The sequence below is a fragment of the Mytilus californianus genome, unplaced genomic scaffold (assembly GCF_021869535.1).
Source record: "Mytilus californianus isolate M0D057914Y unplaced genomic scaffold, xbMytCali1.0.p SCAF_13, whole genome shotgun sequence".
Taxonomy (NCBI): domain Eukaryota; kingdom Metazoa; phylum Mollusca; class Bivalvia; order Mytilida; family Mytilidae; genus Mytilus; species Mytilus californianus.
Genome location: NW_026262615.1, coordinates 16,294,377 through 16,305,973, shown reverse-complemented (window position 1 = coordinate 16,305,973; position 11,597 = coordinate 16,294,377). Strand labels below are relative to the sequence as shown.

At 31.9% G+C, this 11,597-nt stretch overlaps 1 protein-coding gene across 4 annotated transcripts in view; it reads right to left on the bottom strand.

Moving 5' to 3' along the window:
* The window catches only part of LOC127723253 (WASH complex subunit 2-like), a 79,446-nt gene that overhangs the window by 50,228 nt on the left and 17,621 nt on the right, over positions 1-11,597 (bottom strand). For all 4 annotated transcript variants that reach the window (XM_052229813.1, XM_052229814.1, XM_052229816.1 and 1 more), the window contains 8 exons: positions 10,481-10,535; positions 8,295-8,438; positions 7,414-7,541; positions 6,551-6,637; positions 5,767-5,960; positions 4,293-4,395; positions 2,572-2,663; positions 1,650-1,731 (listed from right to left, as the gene is read on the bottom strand). In XM_052229813.1, the coding sequence (XP_052085773.1) occupies positions 1,650-1,731; positions 2,572-2,663; positions 4,293-4,395; positions 5,767-5,960; positions 6,551-6,637; positions 7,414-7,541; positions 8,295-8,438; positions 10,481-10,535 (885 nt within the window). The remainder of the gene's footprint in view (positions 1-1,649; positions 1,732-2,571; positions 2,664-4,292; positions 4,396-5,766; positions 5,961-6,550; positions 6,638-7,413; positions 7,542-8,294; positions 8,439-10,480; positions 10,536-11,597) is intronic.

Sequence of the window (11,597 nt, the reverse complement as noted above, 5' to 3'; positions counted from 1 at the left end):
CGGGTGTTGAGGGAAAAAAAAACATACGTAAAACACATGATTTTCTAGAAATTAACAGGCGTTTAACGTGCGTTTACCCGTAAAACGGGCGTTCTACGTAATCATTTAACGCATGTTTTACGTTCACGCACGTATTACGTGTGTTTAACATACGTAATTCATACGTTTCAAACGGGCGTTTTACATGCGTGGTCCTCAATATGCGTTTTACATACGTTTTATAACATACGTAAAACGCCTGTTTTACGCATGAAAAACGGGTATGCAATTTTTGCTGTGTAGTTTAAGAAAGTTGTTAAAATTTTAAAAACTTTAACCACAGAGTGAATGTAATGTTTACTGGCAGAAAAACTAAGTCCATTTATAAGCAAAATACTGAAAAAATGATGTTTTTTTTTTTACAAAATTTACTACTGGATACTATCTTCTGATTATAAACAAGCTTCTTTCCAAGTTTGGTAGAAATCCAGGATAGTTTAAGAAAGTTATTAAAATTTCAAAAACTTTAACCACAGAGTGAATGTAATGTTTCCTGGCAGAAAAACTAAGTCCATTTATAAGTAAAATACAGAAAAAATGGAATTTTTTTTTTACAAAATTTACTTTTGGATATTATCTTATGATCATAAACAAGCTTCTGTTCAAGTTTGGTAGAAATCCAGGATAGTTTAAGAAAGTTGTTAAAATTTCAAAAACTATAACCACAGAGTGAATATTTGTGGACGCCGCCACCGCCGACGGAATGTAGGATCGCTATGTCTCGCTTTTTCGACAAAAGTCGAAGGCTCGACAAAAATGCTTGTTTTTGGCCATTTTTTGGTCCCTCATTCCTGCAAGTATGGGAGGTCCCTCATTCCTGCATGTATGGGACAATTACCCCCAAACTCAATCTCAGACTTCCCTTTGTGATATGGAACCTTGGGATACAATGTCAGAGAGATGCATACACTCACACACAAGTTATTGTCTTGAAACTACAAAAATGCTTGTTTTTGGCCCCTTTTTGGCCCTTAATTCCTAAACTGTTGGCACAATTTGTGGTACAATTTCAGAGCAATCAAAATACTTATACACAAGTTATTATCCTGAAACTAGAAAAATGCATGTTTTGGGCCCCTTATTCCTAAACGGTTGGGACCATCATCCCCAAAATTAATCCCAACCTCCTTATTATGGTATTGAACCTTCTTAAAAAATTTCATAGAGATCCATTCACTTAAACTAAAACTATTGTCCGGAAACCAAATGTGTCTTCGGACAACGACGCAGACGACGATGAAGACATCATACCATTATACGATCCCAAAAAGTTTTTGCAGTCGTATAAAAAGTGTTGTTTTTGTGAGTAAGTGATAACTAATCCTCATAGAGGCTAAACAGTTTAGAATTTAGAGAGAACAATGCAAATCTTTATATATATTTAAGAAATAAAAAGATAAGATGTAATGTGATAAACTGAGAGCACATTTTTTAATGTATAATACATTATCAATAAAAAAAAGTGTCATTGATAAAAAAATTGTTATTAGTTTGTTATTAGTATGTCTGCAGCAGCCATCTCAAAATATGCAAAAGTTACAAAATAAAATGTCACATCTCCTTATTTTATTATTGCTTAAAATACTTTGTCATGTGACTTCATTCTTTACCTTGACTTCATTCTCTGTTTTCTTCTTTAGGATTTCTGCTCCTCCAAACAATGACACACCTCCAACTGGCTTCTTCTTTTCACTGAAAATGCACAAATGATCTTAACAAGTAATAGTTCACAAAACTGGCTGATTATTGGTGCTTTGATAGCATTCACTGTTTGTTGCATTTATTTTTTGAAAAAATTAACATTTACCACAATCTTCTTGATAACCAAACTATTTTTATCTTTTATTATATAGGACTGATTGATTGATTGATTGATTGATTGGAATTTAACGCCACTTTCAACACTATTGTGCTAATTCGTGGTGGTCAGTTTTTATTGGTGGAGGAAGCTGGAGTGCCTGGAGAGAACCACTGACCTTCGGTAGGAAAACTGACAATCCTAGTCAATTAAGATTGGAGTTGAGTGCACCTGCCCCGTGCGGGATTCGAACTCACCTCAGTGTTGACTGGCTAGTGATAAAGTAGTTCAACTTCTTAGACCACTCGGCCACGGAGGCCCCTATATAAGACTGAGTAATTTTTTCTCCAATAATCTGGGTAAATCAAAAAAAATTTCAACCAAAGATAGGTTGCTTGGAAAGTTTCAAAGAATTTATTTCTGTGTAAACTATGCATTTTGATAGAGGGTATAACCTTAATCACAAAAGAGTCAAGACTTGACATCGAAACAGAATAAAAAACCAGAAATTCACCAGTTTATATATATTTAACAGATTACATATAATGCATTTAACAACAGATTGTGCCTGATGAAATGAGTGTTGGTGTTGTACTGTCAAATAGTTTTGGAGGTCCCATTATCCTATATATGTATAATTATCATGTCCAGGAAATTATAACTGCACAAAAAACATTAATTCTTTTAATTTTTTTGAGTAGCTTATTGAAAAAAAAAACATAAAATCTTCCAACCTTTCTTTTGGTTTGGCTGGTACACCAAACAAATCTTCTTCCTCATCATCATCAAACAGGGATCCAGCTCTGGCCTTTGAATCAACTGGTTTCTGAAAAAAATTATAATACTCACAATACTGAGTGCAATGAGTGAAAATAACTATATTTAAATCTGTAAATCAACTATTCCTGTAATCCATATCAGTTTCTGTTGCAACCTTGGAATACATAATATCTAAAGGTAACAATTCTTTCACAAGGACTATCTACTTTATAAAGGTGAGTATGATGTATCTCTATTTTGACACAAAAAGAAAACAACTAAAAACAAGACTGATAATGGGTAGTAAATTCACATACCATGGATTTAATTTTTATCGTGAGTACCAATTTTCATGGATTGAGAAAAAAATTGTATCTTCACAGATATTTGAATTCATGGTTTTGCTAAAGTCAGCTAACAAACCTATAAAAATATATGTTATTCGTTGAACATTTAAATTTGTATTTCATCTGTAACCACGAAATCCACATAAATTGGTATCCCATAAATAAGGACTCTCCCTATTGAATAAATTGAAAAAAAAGGTCAAGGTCATAATTGATCATTGACATTTTGACCTTTCAGTAGGCCATATGTTCCCATGGTCATTACTGAAGATCCCATGTGTCTATCAATAACTTTTCTCTAGTAATAATCATTTGATAATTTAAAAAAATAAAAATCCCATAGGGTTTTATAGGAAATCCCTCCTTTCCTTTGGCCCCTTAAATTACCCCTTTATAAACCCCCATTGCACAAACCACTAGACATGTAAGTCTAACACATTGTGGAACCCTAAGTTAATCTTACTAGTGGTTTTGGAGAATGGGTGTTGAAAACCGACAATACCTGAAGCCTTTTACTAATGCAATGATCCCAAAAATATGATCAGTCATTGTTTGAATTCATGAGTGTGTCTGTAAAAAATCTGACAACCTAAAGTCTGGTATCCTCAATGTCATCACACATAGATATGGATTGAGTGACAGTAAACATAACAACTAGAACCAGTAGCCTACCAGACAACAATATCAGTCAACATATTTATTAATGCCAGTTGTAGTACAAAAGAACAATATCAAATATAACTTAAGGTGGTACATAACACTACAGGGAGATAACTCTGTAAAAATCAGCTGAACGTTTTAATCACGTTCTATTGCTAAAGAAAGATAAAGCTTCTCAATGATCAAAATTATTGTTTGTGTAACTGCTATGTATATATATATATACATCCAATGAATTTTTTCCAATAAAGTGTGCGGTTCAAGTTTTTTGAAATTTTAATATTTTTGTCAAAGGGTCAAAGTAAATACTTTGTCAAAATTTTATGAAAATTAAACGAGCCAAATTAATATTAGTCAAGATGTTTGGTACCACCTTTTAAAATATGTTAAACTTGTGTTGCTTCTCATTAGGGCTGTTCTAGATTTATACTCATTAAGGGGATGGGAGGCACTTTTTTTAGACCCCAACCATCCAAAATATAAAATTTTCATTTTAATCATAATTCGTACAAAATTCTAAAAGAAAATGCAACCATCAACAATTTATTAATTTGAGTGCCTCGCATTCCCTGATGTATTTAAATCTGGAACAGCCCTAAGGATCATACCAGAATTTTGGTGCAGGACATAGTACTGTCTCAACTTATTGACCAAAGTTATCCTGGTATAATTTCATTAGATATACTTACTTTTTGTGATGCAGCCTTTCCAGCAGTGCTTTTTGTACTTGCAAATAGGTCGTTATCATCATCTTCAGCAAACAAAGAACTTGCTGGTTTGGCCTTTGATTTACTGAAATCAAATAATTAGATACAATTAAGAAGTAGGCAGAGATCTAGGTTTCGAGGTTAGTGGAAGCGTGACCACTTACAAAAGCCAATAATGATAAAATATTGTTTTTTTTCTTCAATTTTAGGGGTATTGGCTAAGAAAACCTCCACCTGAATCCTTCCCTGTATAGTTCAGTCCTGAATATCATGTCAAATCAGTTATATATGAGACTGGATGTTAAGCAACAAAAGCAGAAAACCTAAACAATAATTTGAAGCTTTTTTTCTTAAATTTGAGAAAAGCTATATTTGAAATACTGTGGATTCATTTATTTTCGTGGATACCAATTTTTTGTGGATTGAGGAAAAAATGTATTTTCGTGGATATTTGATTTCGTGGTTTTGTCAAAATCTGCATAGAGTCAGATAGTAAATTTGTATTTCGTTGAACTTTAAATTTGTGGTTCACCTTCATCTACGAAAGCCATGAAAATTGGTATCCCACGAATAATTATGATAATCGCTATTTTACAAAATTTTTCTTTGATCTTACTGACTGATAATTTCCTTTCTCAGCACAGTAGAGAGATATGAAAAATTATCGATAGAAACTAAGGGGGCACGTGCCGTTATCAACGCAATTAACAACGTCGTCATAGGTAAAATAGCGATAAACAGATTATCATTGGTCATCTCAACTCGATTGCTATTCTCACTTTCGCCGTACCAGCTCAAGCGAGAAAATCAATCACTGTGAGATGATCAACGATAATCTATAAATCCACAGTAGTGTGCTTTTATAAAAGTACTAAAGTTGTAAATGAAGAAACGTTTCTTACACTATTGTTCTCCTTTCTTATGAACAGCTATAAGTAATTGTTTAACTTTAACAAAATGAGTTTTGATTAAGGTTGATTTAGAACTTGTTAAACAGCTAAGACTTAATGTCCATTGTTAGAAGCTAACTGGTTAAATCCATTTCAGTATATTGACTTTTATAAAAAAATTTGTGTGATGACCTCTATTTCAGTTTTGACTTAGGACTATTGATGAATTAAGTGCTAACAGTGTTAGGGGAAGAGTTGAATTTGCAGTGAGGTGTGAGATTTGCACCATAGTGGTGACCTCAATGTGAATTTAAGATGAAGACAAGTTATCAAAGTGTGCTGTTCCTTTACTTTAAGATTTCTGCATATAGGTTTTTTTTCTCATAAAGTATTACACCATATCTCTTTCTTTTCCATTGAAATTACTGTAAATTAAGAAATTATTGTGTGCATTTATTATTGCGATTTTTGAAGAATGGACAAAAGTGAAAAATGCAAAAATGTGAAAAAGTGTGTAATACAGTATCATTTATGGAATAACATGAAATAGTTTCAATTTGGTGTACCTGTCTGCTCGAGGTTTAGCTGGTGCAGAGAACAATGCATCGTCAGCATCATCATCATCAAACAAGCTATTTTTAGATGAGCTTCGTCCTTCTTTTTTCAATCTGTCTACTTGTTTTGTTGAAGTTGTTGAAGAGCTACTTGATTTGACACTACTAGAACGTGACTTCTCACCATCTGACCAATCATTGTCTTCCTGTTTTAACATAAGGATAGTAATGTTAATGAGGTAGTTCTATGATAAGAGACACAACTCATACAAGTCAGTTGTACATTTGTGTCATCCATTTTCATGAATATATCCTAAGCTTCTTGGAAACATAGATTAATAAATTTTGTTTCACATAAGTGTATTACTTATTGAGAGAATTACAGTTATCTCCCTTTGAGTATCTTAACCAGTTTGGTTAGGATTATTTTGCTCAAGTAACATAATATACACCAGAAATTATTTGATTATTTGATTTTATGAATCTGTGCCATATTTGACCATGTGATTGCTTATAAGACCAGTATGTGGTTTTAATTTCAAAATAAGTACTACAGAAACTTCAGATTTGCTTGGTAAACTTCTGAAATAGCATATAATCTCAGTAGAACTATAAATATACATATCAAATATTATATTTTAATAACATTTTTGTTAATGGTTTAAAGCACTAATAATTCGATGTCAAATGTGATAAAGTAGTATTAAAATGAGACCAAAAACAATAATTTCAATTAAATTACCTGTTTACACCACTGGAGTAAGAATTTTTATTGAATATGATATGCTTGCTTTACCTCATCAGAATCCTTTCTTTGTTTTTTAATGGCTGCAGCTAAGGGATTAGGTCCACTACCAAACATGGACACTGCTCCAGCAGGCAACTGTAATAAGGTAGGCAATTTGTCAAAATAAAGATATAATACCTCTGACATTGAAATTACATAAAAAATCAATAATTAATATCTGAGATTTCTCTATTCCTCTACGGAAGTAACCTTGTCAGGCCCATAGAGAGGAAAATCCTAGGTGGGGTTACAAGTTATAATGGATGGGAGTCTTGGGTAGCTCAAGGCTGATAGACATGATAAATGCTTTATGGTATTAAATTGGTGCAAAATCATGCACTCTGGCAATTTCTTTACAAAATATTGACTTTAATAAAGTTTAATGGATTATATCAACCCAAAACCCCTAGTTATGAGTTTGCTTGTTTACTCTAAATCATCAATTCGATTCCTTCATTTCAGAAAAAAAATTACATCTACAAATTTCAGAGACCTACCCGTTATGAATAAAAAGAGATCAATGAGACAGCAATCCACCAATATAAATAGCTAAAAGGCATAAAGAGGTCAACACAGTTGCATTGATTTAGGGAAAGTTCATTGCAAAAATAAAAACTCATATTTCTATTTACCATACTAATGTTTTATAATAACCTTGTCTTTAAATCACATTAAGTAATTTCATCAGGGATGTGCAATAATAAATGCAGTCAAAAATATCTGATATTATAGAATCTGATATTAAAGTTCAATTTTAATCCTCTAAGTAAGTCTTATAAACAAAACTTTGGATTTATTTATTTTCATTGGTATCAAAATTGAAATCCCATGAATATTGATGAAGCAACAATAGAAGCACCAATTAAACTTACCTTTTTCTCTGTTTTCTTCTTTTTCTTCTCGGGTTCAGATTTTTCCTTTGTTGAAGAAAACAAATCTTCATCCTCATCATCAGCAAACAAATCAGACTTAGCACTGGCTGGCTTCTTTTCTGGAACATCTATTTCATTTAAGTAAAAATATCATTGTATATAAATGCCTTTCTTTTTAACAACTTCATTTTTCTTAATTAGTCTAACTTTAGGACTATCCCATTAAAATTATTAAGGGAGGGTAGGAAGAGAAGTTTTATTTTTGGTCATGGATCATTGGTCATTTGTGGTTGTATTTCCATTTGATGTATGCAAAATTACTCATAGAAAGTATGGACTGAAGGGAAGATTTTGGAAATCTCTTCCTAAATATTACACTTAAATATCTTTTTAAATGGAAATACCCTTAAAAACAATAGAACAGTCTCATCATCAATGTTTTAAGCACTTCTTCAATGACAGCCTTTCTTTATCTCCACATGTACAACATTACTAATTGTCTCCCTAGTTCGAAATAACAAATATAGAGAATTTGTTACTCAATACTTCAGAGATGAAGTCTACTGTTGAACATATGGTATGCTGGTGCACCTTAAAAAGCACCTTTTTCTTCAGAATATGCCTTTACCAGTTCTAATATATGCATATGCTATTTGCCCTGGGTACCATTTCCTCCGGAAATGCAAGAACTATTTCCTCTAGGGTATAACTCTACTGCTTCTGACATTTTGTATTCAATTATTATTGCATTTGTTTAACAATGGTAAATACTGTGAGATTAATTATTGTGATTACAGGAAATACTGCACACAAATAATGCTATTAAAATCAAAAACGCAAGATTTTTTTTTGTGAAACATATCCCATCTTAAAATATTTACCTTTCTTGGATTCTGTACCTGTGGGAAAAAAATCGTCATCATCTTCTTCTTCATCAAACAGTCCGCCACCTCCCCCACCAGATTTTACTACAGGTTTCTTAGATTCTACTTCTTTTTTCTGTTGTTTCTTTGGACTTGAATCAGCTATAAAATAAAAACGTATAAAGTACTAATATTAACAATATTGAATTAAAAAAGTAAGTTTGCTTTAACACATTTCTTATCAAACTGACACACTTTATAGTCATTTATCCTTCTCTTTAGTACTTAACGCTGGGCAGAGAAACACATAATATCACATATTCATGATTTTTTTTTTCTAAATTTGCATGGCTAGAGATTAAAGGGGTAGGGAAAAAAGCATACTGTAGTTGTGGCAATTTATTTTCGTGAGTTTCTTTGTTGGTGTTTTATACTAGAGGCTCTAAAGAGCCTGTGTCGCTCACCTTGGTCTATGTGCATATTAAACAAAGGACACAGATGGATTCATGACAAAATTGTGTTTTGGTGATGGTGATGTGTTTGTAGATCTTACTTTACTGAACATTCTTGCTGCTTACAATTATCTCTATCTATAATGAACTTGGCCCAGTAGTTACAGTGGAAAATATTTTGTAAAAATTCTTAAAAATTTTCTAAATTTATGAAAATTGTAAAAAATTGACTATAAAGGGCAATAACTCCTTAAGGGGTCAATTGACAATTTTGGTCATGTTGACTTATTTTTAGATCTTACTTTGCTGTACATTATTGCTGTTTACCTCTATCTATAATAATATTCAAGATAATAACCAAAAGCTGCAAAATTTTCTTAAAATTACCACGTGTTGCCTGATTGGTCTGAAAATTTCAGGGCAGATAGATCTTGACATAATGAACAATTTTATCCTTGTCAGATTTGCTCTAAATGCTCTGGTTTCAGAGATATGAGCCAAAAACTGCATTTTACCCTATGTACTATTTTTTAGCCATGTCGGCCATCTTGGTTCGCGGGCGGGGTCATCGGACACATTTTTTTAAACTAGATACCCTAATGATGATTGTGGACAAGTTTGGTTAAATTTGTCTTAGTAGTTTCAGAGGAGAAGATTTTTGTAAAAGATTACAAAAATTTACGAAAAATGGTTAAAAATTGAATATAAAGGGCAATAACTCCTTAAGGAGTCAACTGACCATTTTGGTCATGTTGACTTATTTGTAGATCTTACTTTGCTGAACATTATTGCTGTTTACAGTTTATCTCTATATATTATCATATACAAGATAATAACCAAAAACGGCAAAATTTCCTTAAAATTACCAATTCAGGGGCAGCAAGCCAACAACGGGTTGTCCGATTCATCTGAAAATTTCAGGGCAGATAGATCTTGACCTGAAAAACAATTTTATCCCCATGTCAGATTTGCTCTAAATGCTTTGGTTTCAGAGATATAAGCCAAAATCTACATTTTACCCCTATGTTCTATTTTAGCCATGGCGGCCATCTTGGTTGGTTGGCCGGGTCACCGGACACATTTTTAAACTAGATACCCCAATGATGATTGTGGTCAAGTTTGGTTTAATTTGGCCGAGTAGTTTCAGAGGAGAAGATTTTTGTAAAAGTTAACGACGACGGACGCCAAGTGATGAGAAAAGCTCACTTGGCCCTTTGGGCCAGGTGAGCTAAAAATAGAGTATCCAACTTTGACATATTTGCAACAATTTGTTCACATAAAAAGTTGTTTAATTTTGGAAAAATATGAAATATACATAAATTCTGGATAAAAGTATATGCTTTAAGCATTTTGGGAACAGAATCTAAATATGTAAACATGATTTTGTTGTTTTCCCTGCAAGTATCATGTATCCTCTATGTTTCATGATGGTCTAGATGGGGGTCCTTTATTTCTTTATTTCTTGAATTTTTTAGACCATTTTTCTCTATTCTTATACTTTTTGCCCATTATTCTCTATTTTTCATATTTTCACCCCATTATTCTCTTTTCTTTATTATTTTTGCCTATTTTCTCTATTCTTTATTTCTTTTGCCCTTTTTGTCCATAATTCTCTATCATGGTAGACACAGAGACAGCAGTTGATTGTGGACTAAGATTGTCAACTCAAAATTTTAATTAAAGAAAATAATGGTGCTGTTTTAGACTCATTATCTTTTAAAAAGTTAAGATATATAAGGCTGATATACATACCTCTCTTCTTTGGTTTCTCTTCTTTCTTAACATCATCATCAAAAAGGCCTCCTTCCTATCAAAAACAGATATGATATATATTAAATTCAAATACAAAAAAGCTTTATTTAGAGTCAGCAAGATTTGTAACAAAACAACATAAGCTTGCATTGAGCTTTTGAAACCTACATAAGACATTCATGCTAACAATCAATTCTTTTCAACACATAAATATAAATCAAACAAAGCACATTTAGAATATTCTAACCATATTTAGGGCATGTAAGGCACATTTATCATGAAACATTTTATTTTTATAATGATTTAGGTTTAACTTTGAAATATCTATAAGAAATCTACAATTTCATCAGTTTTACATTATGCACAGGTATAGTTTAAATTTACCATGCAAAATTTTGAAGAACTGTATTATAAAAATATCTCCATATATCTCATTCAATAGTTTTGCATACTTGTAATTAAAAAATCCATAGATTGGTATTAAAAGAATTTCTTAGTAATTGCTCTTGACAAAAGATATCTAACTTCTAACTCTAGATCTTGTTTTTATACAAACTATATTATCTGCTTTGGCAGTTGCTAACTTTTTTAAGTTGAAATACTAGCATACAATAAAATTTACAAACACAAACAAATTAACAAGAAGAAGAAGCAGAAGAAAAACGAGATTTTGCATGATGTCATAAACCTACGTCATTGACATTGCCTTGGAATATCTATATTTAGATACATGTTAGCTGTTCCAAATCTTATACATGTATTAACCTCTAATGATTTTTCCTGTGGTGAATATAATGTTTTATCAAAGAAGACTCTTTGCTTTCAGCCAATGAGAAAAGAGAATTTGTTTAGTCATATAATACATCATATTATCCCATTTACAATATTTTTGTGAAGACTTTTGGTCAGAAGTCATAATAATAATAAATGTTTCTAAAAAAATAGAAAAACTGTGTTACCTTAAAAGCTGTATAGGTTGTTATTGATAAAATATCCTATCCTTAATCATACTTATGCTAATTGCATAAATGAATAAAATGAGATGTAATCATGTTTGTGTATGTGTGGGTGTGTGAGCTGGGTTATACATCAATGAAACAGCAACCAACAACACAAT